The following is a 14,014-nucleotide window of genomic DNA, read 5'->3' as shown; positions in this document are numbered from 1 at the left end:
GATTGCTTAGTGGGCGTCCAAACGCCTGTTTTGAACGTACTTCTTCTTACACCTTGCCTGTTTGCTGCTCATCTCCAGCAGTGGCCTAGATCTATGCTCTGCCTTGTTTGCCGTGAATAGACCCCCAATCTGTGAATATAGGCCTTTGTCACTAAAATCCGCTAAAGCCGGTTTTCACTATGGATAGTGATTGTGGCAGCGATTCCATCAGCAAACAGGGTTAGCGTTGAAGCCTTGCCTCAGGTATAAATACCGCCTCCATCTCCGGCTCATCTTTTTCCTCTTCTTTCCTCCTACACCTCTCATCAGGAAACAGTCGTGTTTTTTAAGTCTCTACTCCAAAGTCGATGGGCTTATCTTTCTGGTTTTCAACTGCCTCTCATCTTCCCCCTTTTTACTTTATATTCCATCTCTCTTCATTCAAATATCCTTTACTTTGATTCCATGCATTTTCTCTTATTTGATCCCCTTCATATCACTTTCCAGATGTTCTTTACCCCTTGATCTGCCCCTCGATTCCCCTTCTTGTATGGACCTTTCAGTGCCCTTTTATCATTCCCTTCTTCTATCATATATTCCACGCTCTCCTTCAAAATCCTGGCTTCATGCCACAAGACGGGCTTCTGTGGTGAGTTGCTTGGACCCGATGGCCACTGGTAGACGTTGCTAACAGGTACATAGCCTTTATATTCCTGTTTTATTTCTCTGTGGCAGATCACAATTATTTGCTATGAAAAAGTCTTGACAGATTGAGAGCTCTTTCTTGGTTTTCTGGCTGGTACTCCTGGTCGTTGGATAGCCCATCACGGTGAGTGATCTAATTCTTCATAGCTACGTCTTGGGTGCTGATGAATATTCAGCTTCCTTGTTATACTTTATTTCTTGTGCAAGCGAGAAGTGTATACATTTACACTACATGCAAGTCTGAGACTTTCAGATTTGAATGCTGCCGACAGGGCGAAACAAATCCTTGGACCAGCCTACATCTAGTATGCTAGACGAAAAATTATCGACTTTATGAGACAGCATTCAGCAGCTTTTCTAGGCTTTTCATCTTTGAAAGAATCGTCTTATCTAACCAAACAGAGTCACCAAGCATGCACAGGGTTTGGAACTTGGATTATTCAAAGCAAACTCGGCAATAACTTGCTTCCAGCCAACGGCGCCCATGCCTATTTTCATTCCATCACAGATGGGACATTTCTAAGCGGGGCCTCGTTTCTGTTCATCGGATTTGCTGAAGCCTGTATCGGTTCCATTAGCTCCTCAAGGGACAACACCGCGAACAACACCTGTCTGCTCTCGCGGCTTGCGGCAACCAGCGAAGCAGAAACAGCCGCCCGCCTGCGTGAACCGTACAAAAAAAAAATCAGGAACCCGACCGGACGACTCTCCCGACCTAAGTAAAAAAGACAAAGAAACAGAAGCAAATCAACGGAACGCCTCTCATGAGCTTCGCGAACAGAGCTCTCTGCCAGCATTTACACTCGATATAGCCGAAGCAAGCACAGCACTGGGTATTGGCCTGAACACCTGGGGACCCAACGCCGAGCTCAAAGATCTGACGCTGCAACCATGGCAGATTGTCGGTGTCCAATGGATGGTCGCCCAGGAATTGTCACCAGTGAAAAATAGCATTCTGGCACACAGTTATAGCCTCGGAAAAACCATACAGGCCCTCATGCTAATATCTGTTACGACAATAAAAGCCCCAAAAGAGGAGTACCACCGACCCACGCTAATACTATGCCCTATAATACTTCTTTTGACATGGCTGCGCGAGATCCAAACATTCTTCAGCAACGAATTCATAGTTATCCTCTTCCACGGCAGTCAGAAACATTACGGAAACATCATTGATAATATCAAAGAACTTATCACCAAGTTAGCCAGGCTGAACGCAAATTACATCACAATTGTATAAATTATTATCCTCAGCACCACGGTACCGGGCAAAGCTATAAAAGAAGAAGACGCTGGTAAGCTGGTGTGGACTTCATGAAGTCAACCAGCTGGGCTGTCATCTTTTGTGTGTCCTTCTTGGTAGATTCAGTCACATCAGGACTATGGGGATCAGGGCTTCCTACGCCGCATTTCTTCAAGCCCTCACAGAGGAATTGAACACCGTCACCGATGGAGAGGACCAGGGGGCTTTCATTCACAGCATGATCAAGCAACTTTATGCGCTGGCCAAGGAATTTCGACCAAAGCCAGAACCAGGACATCAGATCCGATCAAAAAACCAATTACAAGAGCCTTTCTACCAACTTATTCGTGAGCTCCATGGGTTCAAAATTTCAAAGAATAATCTGCGACGAAGGACATAATGTCAAGACTATCAGAGCTCGATACCACGCAAGTGTCGCATTGTTGTGCGCGCATATAGAGTTTGCGCCTGGCGCTCCTATCACCCCGGCTCTCTCCGGCACCGACATGCCCGGTTCTTCCTCCGAGACCTTTTATGATTTATGACGACAACGAGAACGCGCCCAGCACTTCCTCCAAGATTCCTCCCCTGTAAATACCCATGGTACAAGCCCCCCACCGCGTACCCTATCATCAATCAATGAACGCTTCGTCAGGCGATTTGAGACAAACAACTCAGGCCAACAATACTCTAGAATCTGAAACTACTCAAAAACCAAAGACCGCGAAGGACACACAAGGCGGAGAAAAGTACGCACGAGAGACTATGGAGCTCGATACACAACTACATACCCTGAGTCCACATCCCGTCTACATTAACGGGTATACGGATCATACTGGTACAGTGCACCAAGCTTCTCAGGCTATGCTAGAACTCGAACGGCAGTTGAGAGACACCACAGCCGATTATCCAGAGGCAACTGAACTGGAAACATACGAGAGAAGGGCTACGCTCATAGCTCAAAACATAGACTAAGTAGTTGGCCAAGGGTCCATCAGCGGCCAGCTTGAAATAATCGACGGCCTACTTCTTGACAAGCCTTCGGAGGGTATCAATATTCGGATAGTGGCTCTTAAAATCCCTGACAGCGAGGATGACGAGGAGTATGTGGTAATTCAGCTTCTCTTATACCGAAAGAAGACTGCCCCGTTCGATTTGAAAACGCATTGGAAACCTCGATCTGGATATCTTATGTTCGCGGTGTTGCCCTGATCTCAGCGCCATCCTAGGCATAGATATGCCAGGATTAAGTCAATCTTTCGATCAGATCCCACACCTACTGGGGCCTGCGCGGACGAGGGACACGCGATCAAGACCATATCAACCAAGGTCGACCAGTCTGTTGCGCTACTCAGTGCCCCCAGCGTCAGGGTCAACACGGTCACGCGGATTGTGAACCGCGTCCTGGATTTGCGTGGCTTCTTCATTATGTTCTACAAAACGAGCTGGGAAAGCACTGCTGGCGATAGTGTCACCCGGCTGACTGAAGGGGGGAAACCTGACTATGAGGATTCTGTTACACAGTTCGAGAAAGAATGTCGATCTCCTGACCCGAGATAGGTCATTTAGTTCCAGCTTGAGACACGAATCAGATGCCTTTGATGAAAAGGATGTTGCTCGGAAGATTAAAGAGCAGTTCCTTCCCATTGGAGAACACAATAGAAAAGCAGGAAGATGCTACACGGTCGTCTATCTTCCAAGTTAGCCCAGATGTGAAAAGGTCTTTCGAATTCTGAATAAAACCGAAAAGGAGGAGAGGCCTCTAAATCAACCCGATTTTAATGGCTTCCCTCATAAGTCAACCAAATGGGATGGGCAATTGCAACATTTGCATCACTACGAAAGCTTTTAGTTCTCTGAGAAGAAGGCGTATTTGCCATCAATGAAAAACGATCCCAATTCATTCTCTTTTTCCAGTGGCCGTCCACACTGTGGGTGGCTGAGATGTTAGTCAATGCCCTGGGCCTTGATTATGAGGTCATCCTCAGCAACATCGCCATGAAGAAATGGCACCTGATTGCGAACCAATTTAACGATCCCCACTTGACATGCCACATCCTCCTCACCACCTATTAGGTAGGTAGCCTGGAGCTGGATTTGCATGTACTCCAGGGCCGTACTGATAGAGACACCCACGAACCTCTCCCTAATGCTGTAGGTAGTGAGCAGGCTCCATGGACTGGGTTAGCGGTTCGACAAGCGCGCGTGGATAGTCTTTATGGAGCATACCATCAACCGGTGGCAGGATTATAACCTGTCGACCAAAGCAATCAGCCAGATCACTACGAACATGGGACACCAGGCGATGCTGGCCTCTGCGAGCCTCGGCCCTGCTGATGTACTACTGGGACAACATCAGTCTTGCATGTATCTAGAGATTTGATCAAGCAGAGTCCCATGATACTCGTCTTTGCTTAAACAAGACACAGAACAGATACATTCAACAGACGCATATTTTCTCAGCATCTATAGATGCCAGTTGAGCTCTTTGCATCCTTTAAATGCACCTTTCGGTTCCGGAAATGTCTCATGAAAGCTTCCCAGCCAAAACTCAACTGGATCTGAAGCCTCACAAGTTAGGCCCTGTCCCCAATACAACGCCTGAAAATTGTTATCGCGTCAACTAGTAACAGGACGAGAGGTATAGGGCAGAAATGCAACAACTGCCTATTCCGCGTTATCTCATGTTCCTTGCAATAGACGCTCGCCAAATAGCAGTTATTCTGTTTTATCTGATTCACGGTTCTAAAAGCGGCCCGCGGACTAGGACACGAGGGGCGCCTGAAGCTTCGGTACCTGACGATATCCTATGGGCCTGTACTGCGGGAATTTCTGCCATTTCCCGCTGTTGGAATTGTCTGCATTCTCATGGCTGTCCGAGACGCCGGACAAGTCGTCGAAACGCTGGGACGCGGTGTCCATCCGCATCATCACCGTCGGGGTGTTCAAGCACCAGGCCAGCCGGCAGAATATTATATGAATAATGTCAACTCTGCGTGACGGCATTTATCCTCTTTAGGCTTCGCTATAATTGAAGATTTCGAGAGTAGCCTTTGTTATTGAATTCTTTTCAAGCCTTTTTAGGTTAAGCTATAGGAAAGCTGGCTAAAGCATAACACCTCCGACAAGCAAAACATTGGTCTGGCGGGGGTACAAGAGAACATCCTCAGAGGGCAAAAGGGCGGAAGGGCCAATCTCAAGTATGCGTGGTGGAATAATGATTTCACAGAACGGCGACCTGAAACGCAACAGGTTGCCCCGAGGTGACCCAGTCATCATTGAGAGACATGGAACTAAATACATTGCAGTCGTCAGGTTCAATCACATCAGCCAAACGAGGCTCATCTTGACTGCCTCGCTTGCACGTGGACTCAAGACGATGCTTCACAGGAAGTCTACTGCGGGTTTATAGCATGCAAACCATTTTCTGGAGGCTCAAAATGATCTGGTGAAGAATAGTCGGGAAATAAGGACTCTGCAGTTCCACTCTACGTTCTCTTTGACCTAGCGCTTTTCGACAGACCATGAAGCTCTAGGTCCATTGACGCTCAGTGCAGTCTTTTGTGCACATTGCCTGTCACACTAGGACAACATGCAACATATTTCGAGGCTTTGGCCCTTCGGTAATCAGTGCTATTTCTTCTCGCATCCACCGTCCTCCCATAGCTCAGGGTTGCAGCTGTCAAACAATGCTGTAGCTCGTCCTACCCTAAGGACTTAGGCCGAATGACCGCGGACATTCATGGCTCGGAATAAGCGCTCCCCTAGTTGCACGCATGGAATTCAGAACCCATCATACGGTTTACTATCGATCAAGCACGCTGCCAGACGATCGGTAGTGCATCGAAAGATTCAAAAACGCCATCACATCGAATGATCTACTATTTCAAGGTGTGCTTGTCAATTGGGCCACCGAGACCGCGGAGAAAAAAGATGAGGGTATATGATTTCCACGCCCCTGCGAACACCAGAGCTCCCGACGGAACCACGCCTATTATGCTTTTCAGCATCACTCAACAAGCTTTGCGCTCTGATATACGCTGCCTTCTGGGAGCTCTTTGGTCGGTACTGAGTCGTGACAACAGTTCTTCCGCTGGTGCTTCCTCCTGTGCTGCGTGCCCTCGCCCCCGACCCTGGCAGCTTCTGCTCGTGTTTCCGGCGCTGCTGTCCGTACTCCTGCTCGCCTGGGAATCCCTTTGAGATTCCCGACTCCGAAGAAGATGACGTCCCCGCCCTGTGATTGGCAGGTAGTACCTTTATTTGGCCTGATAAGACTTAGATAACCAGGTCATTTTTCTTTTTTATCCTATTGTTACCGGCCTGCTGCCAGAGAGGCAGGTTGGTGCCCTTCGGGGCTTTTCTTTTGTTTCTACTGTTAGTTGAATAGAAATGGCCTCCTCAGGGGTGCGCCGGGTGCCACAGCCAGCGTGATTTGGTTATTATTTCGCTTCAAGGCAGCTAGTGTGAAGAAGCATGGAACATACTTTGTTACTGTCTCCCTCAGTAGTCTACGTGTGAGCAAGGAAGACAAGAACCCTGATTACGTCTACGCTGACAAGTTGAAGGCAAAAATCGCAACTCTCGAGGGTCAGCTGAAAGATCTCCGCAAAACAAACGACACGATTCATGACACCATCAAAGCGAGCAGCCGAATGGGATGGCAAAGCAGATAAATAATTCATCTGGCTCTCACAGTTGTAAAATAAACCCCGGTAAGGTCCATGGTAGCTTTTTGTGAAAGTTGATAAGTTAAACTTGTCAGGGAAACGGAGGTGAAGAAGAATAGTATGGATGAACATGTAGTTGACTGACGCTAAGAACTAAGATGGGAGAAGGCCTGGCATGCACTACCAAAGACATTGAATGATTTTCAAACTTGAAATGAGCCTACATATTGCAAACCTGTGCCTCAAGATGAACTTGACTTGGCAGACAGAAGCGACCCCAAAGCATCGTTGTCTATGTATTTTGTTTGGTTCCTCCCAGCAGCCTCAATGTGTCTCTCAGTGATAGGAAAGCCAGGGTGATCCTCCAAGAATATATCGACTGTATTCAAACTTGACCTTTCCACAATCAGCTCGAATGCTGCCTCTGTGGTGGGTAACGATATCCGGTGCTGCATACATGCGCGGATAAAAGAGTCCAAAAACTCAGATGGGATCCTCTCCAGCATTTTATCCGAGACATCGAAACTGGCATGTTGAACAAGAGCCCCTCCTGCCTTAGCCAGAGAAGATGGGGGGATTTCAGGGTCCTGCCATATTGTTTCCCAGACTGTACTAAGATTGAGGCCACGGCGTTGTTCCAAAAACAACTCCACAGAACTGAATTGGTTATTCCGAATAGCGTATATCAAGATATCCTCTGTAATCGGCACTGCCTCTGGTCCCAGGCGAGCCAGAAGTAAGCTTATGACTGATTCTGGGTGCGATCCCAACAATGAAGCTTTGATCACTTCTTCTGTGATCAAGACTTGATTCTTCTGTCTGTTGAGCAGGATCCTCATTGCATCGCTTTTTCTTGCCGCGTTGACGACTGCCTTCGGTGTCACTGGAAAATCCGGATTCCTGCTGTAAATGACCTCCAGAGCACCGTCGTTACCAGCGACTGTTTCTACCAGCCACTCATCCACTTGCACAAGCTGCCGATCGAGAAGCATCTCCAGCACCCTTCCTCCCCTCCAGTCAGTTGCTATTTTGTAGATCATTCTTTCAATTGGAAGACAGTCCTGCTGTCGATCCAATAGCAGACCCATGGCCTTAGGGTGACCACATGCCGCTTCCAACAGTCGATCAGTTGCCGGAATTTCCGGCCATCTCTCCAAGATGAATGTGAGCACCTCGTCCGCTGCGGGACTTTTCGCTGCGAGAAATTTCACATCTGCAACTGATACCAATACATCCTCTGAGACGGGAAGACTGTGACCTCGAAGATCAAATAAATACTCCATCAAAGCGTTCCCACGAGCAATATTTCCAGCTACAGAGCATAAGATTTTCCCTGTGATGGGAAGATCAGAACCACCGGAATTATTCACCAGGAGCTCCAGCATTTCCCGACTGTGACATCGAGCAGCGTTGCATAATGTTTGCTCGGTGACCACAAAGCCCGCTTGCTGTCTGCGCAGGAGCGTCTTCATCATGCCCAAGCCTTGATCTCGGTTGTCTGCAATTTCCTGGATGATCTCATCATTAATGACGGTGTCTTGCCCACGCTCATCAAGCAACATCTCCATGATTTCACTGCCTATTGTCCAGTTTCCTGCAGCGGCTAAGAGGACCTCTTTACCGATATCTATTCCAGGCTCTCGCCTGTTTAGAAGTAACTTCACTGTCTGTGGATCGCGTGCAGAACTGGCGGCTGTAATCAGGACTTTCTGGGTGACTTGGATTTCCTCGCCACGCTCCCGCAGAAGCAGCTCCATCGCTTCTTTGTTTCCGCTTGCAAAAGCCCCAACACATTCTTCATCCAACGTGACATCATTGATCCGCCTACTCAGAACGGCAGTCATGGCATTAGTATTGTATGAGGAACCAAGCACCTGCATCAATGATGGGGTAAGCTTTATATCCACGTCACAACTTTTTAAAAGCATGTGCATGATTTCTTCGCTGTAGTAGTAATTGTGCAACACAGCATTTAACAACCCCTCAGTTATCTTGACGCCCATTTTCTCTTGTCGATCTAGGAACAGGCCCATTAGTATCTGGCCCGACCACATATTCCCAGCTGCACGTTCAACTAGTCTCTCATCAATGATCCTATGCGATGCTCTTGATTGATCATGCAAAGCACCCTTGTCCGAAAGCAGGTCTAAAATGATCGCCAACTTCTCTTTGTCGGCTTCGGCGGTTTTAATATGCCACAGCATGTTTCCAATCACTCTTCGAGGTATCTCATCCACTTTATTCAGCAAAAGCTCTAGGACCTCTAGGTAACCTTGTCCCGCAGCCGCAAGCAACGCATCATAAAGTCCAGGGTGTGGGCCCATAGAATTGACGCCTTTTGCAAGCAACATTTCGACTGTTTGTTTCAATCCTTTTCCTGATGCAATAACCAGAGGCGGTTCCAACTCCTCAAATGATTGATGCCATTTGTAATCACAATCAAAATCAACCAAGCGCACCCAGTTGAAATAAATATCGCGCTCGGTGAACAGGAGGTCAATCTTTTCCTGGAGACCGGTACGACTGGCGTGTAGATCTCCTAATTCTGCCAGATGACGGTCCCAATATCCCGCAGCGTATATCTGTAGTGGCTTTTGCACCGCAGTGGTCTTTGTTAGGATCTCGGTAGTTTCAAGCAGGCAGTCGATAGTTTTATTTGCTATGGCATTATGGCCGGAGAGGGCCGAGAATTGATACCATTGGACCTCGGGTTCGTTGCAAACTAGGAACTCTTTCACGGAGAAATGAGCCAGTCTCACAGTATTATCTGAGATGCTCACAGTGACTAGGGAAGTAGTGCAGGTTGTCACAACGTCCCCTGGAAAACGAAAAGACACAGCAGCCGCGACAGTTTTCAAATCCAATGGGACGGCAGAGAAACTGAGCCACATCAATATTGTGCGAGCAGCCTTTCGATGCTTTGGTGACAGTCTTTCAAGGGTGTCTTTGTAGGTATCCTCGAGTGTGGCTGGAATGGAATCAAGAGCTTCATGAAATTCATCCTCATCCGTGGACTCTTCAAGCCGCTCTATCTGCAAATCAGCCCAGCGAAAGCGCCTGCTCAATCACACGTGTCAATTATGCTGTACATATTTGTAGGTCAATGCAACATACCGTTCCGGAATATCAAGCAATTTCTCTAGGGTCAGCTTTTTAATCGACTCGTCCCATTGACACAACCTGCCACCGGCAACTTGAGCCCGGACAAAAGTTTCCACATCTCCCCCCAACCCAGTCTCCAGATCCACGCTTTGATATTGTTCCAGCCTTGAGCGTATATCAGGCTCTGGTCGACTTGTGGCGAGAATATGCATTTTGGATCGATGTTTTCCCAACAGTTCTTCGAGGAATGGCAAGAGCGACCTTCGTTCGTTGTGTCCTGTCGTGGGGCATTCGTCCAGAGCATCAAGGATAAGGAAGAACTCGCCCTGAGAAGTTTCCAACACAATGTCGAGGATCTCTACAAGTTTTTGCTGTTGTGGCTCACTGCCTCGGTGGCGATGTTCTTCCCAGAGTTTGACCATAGATGCAGGAAGTTCTCGTGGCATGAATTGTCGCAGGATGGACCTGATCATGTTGTACACCTTCTGTGTTTCGTCATTGCTGAACTGAAAGTACCAGTAGGCAAAATGCCTTGATGAATCAGGCCTGCAGAATTCCCCAATATCTTGGATAACTGTAGAACAGAGAACCGATTTTCCGCATCCGACTTTTGCACAAGATTAGTTTTGATTTTGCGAGGATTAAAAAAACGTACCTGCTCCATAAAGCCAACAGATCTGTCCAGGCGTGGCCTTCCACTCTTTATACTCGGGTAAGTCAAGAAACCAATTCCCCGTGTTTGATGCCCGGCGGTCTTGGGTGTGAATTTGGGGGTCTGAATAGGATGCCGTGGACAACCAGTCGAGAATCTCTCGGTCTTGCAAGCCTGCTGACATCAGTGTATGCCCTTCTCGATCGCTAATACCTAGTAAATCTCTTACTTCTAGTGTGGGATTGAATAATCTTCAGCCTTTCAACCGCCTCGTCGATTCCGTCCAGCATTGTTTCAGCTTGCTTTCTGTGATCTGGAAAAATAAGCAGGGCCTCTTTTTTGTTGATTCTTGACAAACGGAAGGTGGTGATACCTAGAGCTGCCGTGAGATTTGTCCAATTTTGAACAGCCTGCCCTTTCTGTTCAACGGTTTCCTTGAGGTCTTTGAGCGGCTGATGAACAAGGGCCGTGATACTTTTTACCACGCGGGCTTTCAGTGTATCAGCTTCTATTAATTACCATGGAGAAACCCAAGTTTGGATCACATACCAGCATGGCTTTCTTTTTCTGCCTTTTTCACCTCTGCCGTGTACTGAAGAATTGCCAAGTAGACCTCAATCAGAGCGTCTTCTAACCCTCGATCGCTTTCCACTTTTCTTTCTCGATAATGATTGTCAACGATCGCATAGTAGGAAAGAATGCGGGCTAGATACTCGGCTGTCTCGAAAATGTCGTCCCGACGTTCAATGTCATTTTTGATCAACGTCAGACCAATCGAAACGATTGACCATGCACTTGATGCTGAGCTTGGCTTTAGCAGATGTACAAGCACCTTTTGTTTCTGGGGCCCAGACCGCTCTGCACTAGAATCTTGGAAGGTCAAGTAGGTACTCACCATGTCCGGTTGGATCAAAAGCCACCAATTTCTTGACAATATCCTGCGCCTGCAGTGTATACAGAATGATATTTTTGGCGGAATCCCGAACGTTGATGTGTCCACCATCGCGCTTGCGAATCTTGAGCCCACCTTCTTTATACTCGCGGTATTTCTCCTCAGTTGTCTTGATCACTTGTTCGATGGCATTCGTGACAGGAAAGACACTTTCCAGACCCAGAGCATTTCGGTGTTCCTCGTCTAATCTTTCTCCGGCCACTTCCCAGAGGTTTTCTCTTGGGAGGTCAGGCTTAACATCCCGCGTGGAAGGCACACCAGTATCGGCCTTTTTTCCGGTGTGATCTTGGACTGTGGTGCTCGAAGGCGGGGGGTTCTCGTCCAATCTCTCTCCGGTCACTTCGCAGAGGTTTTCCCTTGGGGTGTTATCGGTTTCTGCATCTCGCCTGGAAGGCACGCCATTATTGGCCTTTGTTCCGACGCGATCTTGGTCTGTGGTGCTTGGAGGCGGGGGCTGATCATCATGCTTCTTACGGCCATCTCGATCTGCCTTGGTAAAGTTGAGTTTAGCACACAATCTCAAAAACATTGTGGAATGCTCTTTGGGCTGTTCTTTTTTCTCGTCCAGAGTTGAACAGATTGAAAGAAGCAGGGCTGGCAGTCAGCCTGCTTATGTTGCGCTCTACCCCGTACGTGTTTTTGGTGAACACCTGGCATGCATGTACTAGCCTTGAGCAGGGCGCCAAATCTGATTTTCTCATTGGTTCATTTATGGGGTTCGTATTCCAGCCTTGCGGCTTTTTTGCTTTTTCATAAAGAACTGCTGAGATATTAGTTACCATCTGCATTGGCAAGGCTTACGTACAGCGTCAGGGGGCGGCCCATTCCCGCCTTCTTGCTCGTCCTCACCCTTATTTGCAGAGAAGAAGAGGAGTCTTAGCAGGATGAGAGGTACTGCTTTCTGTCTTCAGGCTAGTAAATCTTTCTATCTCTCGCCGCATATAGACTTATTTTAAACTCACTAATTTAATTTCTACAGCTATGTTCATATTAATCCATTTTTTCCTGATCCTCCCTTTGCAATCAGTGATATGTAGTGTGCTTACGCCCAGGCTTTTGTAATTTCGGACTATGGCTGTTTTAATTTTCTTCCAATGCTTTGGAAGACCTCGGCTTTGAGGATCGACTTAAAGCCTATCACAGGCTTCTTGAGAAACATACATTAGCCTTTTTACAAAACCTCCACTATCTATCAACTTTAAGTAGACTACGCATTACCTTGACTAATTGAAATCAAACAAGAAGAGAGCTACTCTTCACATAAAATGCTCAGCTCCCATCTTCAGCCTTTTTGCGTGAGAAAGGTCATGAGACCTCTTGTGATGAGTGTGATGGCATGTGCAGAGGCGGAATTCTTATTTGGAGTTTTCAGTTTCATCATCATGCTATATTGTTTTGGAAAGTGGTTAATGGGAAGTCATTGACAGGACGGGTTTGTCGCTATTGTCCCGATCTATAGCAAAATTCTGGTAATTGCAACTAATCTCCATTCTGGTCAACTATATATACGGCGTCTTGGTGTAAAGCTTTTCTAAACATGATGGTTTGAAAGTGACAAAGACATGACATTCCTTGAATTATTCATCCTGGTGTTAACAGTATCTGCGAAAGGCATCTAGAAGATATATATTTCCCATCAACTACTAACAACAAAACCAAGCACATCTCCAAAAACCTATCATCAATTCCACCCAAACCACCGCACCATCCCAAACAACACAAGCAACAATAAAAACCAAACCCCTACCCTCCAACACAACCTCATAAACCCTCCCCCTCCCACTCCCATCAATCCGGAATCCGGAATCCGGAATCCCAACCCTAGTCCCCTCCCCCCGGGACCCAATCACACCCTCGGCACTTACAGAAGGGCCCCACATCCCGACGCCGAACTCCCCCCTCGGCTAACCCGCAAACCCACCCAGGTTCATCTAGCACAAATCCTCGCCCTTCTTCAACAACAATCCGATGTGGTGTAATGGTTAACATCGCCGTCTCTCACACGGCAGCTCGGGGTTCGATTCCCCGCATCGGAAACATCATCAACCTTCTTCTTTCTTCACACATCCGATGTGGTGTAATGGTTAACATCGCCGTCTCTCACACGGCAGCTCGGGGTTCGATTCCCCGCATCGGAATCACTGTATCTTCTTCTTAGAAGAAAGGGGTTGGGTTGGTTATCTTTTTGTTTTTGGCGGGAGGGCAGGAGGGGGGAGCGTTATTGGGGCGAGGGGATAGGTGGTGGTGGTGAATGTGGTTCTTGTTACGTAGGGTTTTTTTGTGGGTCTGATGCTTTCTTTTTTGGTGGGTGGCTACTGCTAGGCTGGTTTGGGTAGGTAGGGTGTGGATGGGTCACTGTTAGACTGTGACTATGTACGACGTACGAAGTACTATTATGCTCTCTTTACATGTTGTTGTGTTCCCGAGAAGTTATCTTTAAGTACGCAGTCAGGGAAGTTGAGTGGCGACGGCATTCGTCTGCAGAGATATGAGGTAGTTGATCTATAACATAGACTAGAAGGTTCGTATGTACCATGTCTCCATTGCTTCAAGTATACAATCAGTAGATTGAACTACGGATATAGTTCAGCATCAAAGAGTGCACCCCAACCCAGTCTACACGAGTCGATCAAAGTCATTAGAGCATATACCGGAGAATTTATTGAAAACTGACAACCTAGTATAAGCCCTGGACACAATGCAATCATCAATTG

General features: G+C 47.4%; 2 protein-coding genes and 2 non-coding genes across 4 annotated transcripts; 3 read left to right on the top strand and 1 right to left on the bottom strand.

Moving 5' to 3' along the window:
- Positions 1 to 5,860: 5,860 nt before the first annotated feature.
- Positions 5,861 to 6,600, top strand: P170DRAFT_431205 (uncharacterized protein; the record flags this gene model as incomplete). The annotated part of the gene is made up of 2 exons (XM_024848010.1): positions 5,861 to 6,093; positions 6,315 to 6,600. The coding sequence occupies 2 exons, from the start codon at positions 5,861 to 5,863 to the stop codon at positions 6,598 to 6,600; spliced, it is 519 nt and encodes a 172-aa protein (XP_024698547.1).
- A 236-nt stretch (positions 6,601 to 6,836) lies between these two features.
- P170DRAFT_419109 (uncharacterized protein) lies at positions 6,837 to 11,899 on the bottom strand (the record flags this gene model as incomplete). The annotated part of the gene is made up of 7 exons (XM_024847262.1): positions 11,244 to 11,899; positions 10,898 to 11,149; positions 10,722 to 10,838; positions 10,578 to 10,661; positions 10,352 to 10,522; positions 9,709 to 10,303; positions 6,837 to 9,654 (listed from the first exon to the last, which is right to left on the bottom strand). The coding sequence occupies exons 1-7, from the start codon at positions 11,827 to 11,829 to the stop codon at positions 6,837 to 6,839; spliced, it is 4,623 nt and encodes a 1,540-aa protein (XP_024698546.1). The 5' UTR covers positions 11,830 to 11,899.
- A 1,365-nt stretch (positions 11,900 to 13,264) lies between these two features.
- On the top strand, positions 13,265 to 13,336 carry P170DRAFT_t218. Its single transcript has one exon. It is a non-coding gene; the product is annotated as a tRNA-Glu (tRNA).
- A 30-nt stretch (positions 13,337 to 13,366) lies between these two features.
- P170DRAFT_t219 lies at positions 13,367 to 13,438 on the top strand. The gene has a single exon. It is a non-coding gene; the product is annotated as a tRNA-Glu (tRNA).
- Positions 13,439 to 14,014: the final 576 nt, after the last annotated feature.

The sequence above is a fragment of the Aspergillus steynii genome (assembly GCF_002849105.1).
Source record: "Aspergillus steynii IBT 23096 chromosome Unknown P170scaffold_11, whole genome shotgun sequence".
Taxonomy (NCBI): Eukaryota; Fungi; Ascomycota; class Eurotiomycetes; order Eurotiales; family Aspergillaceae; genus Aspergillus; species Aspergillus steynii.
Note: the sequence above shows the minus strand (reverse complement) of the source record. Positions and strands in the feature narration are given on the sequence as shown.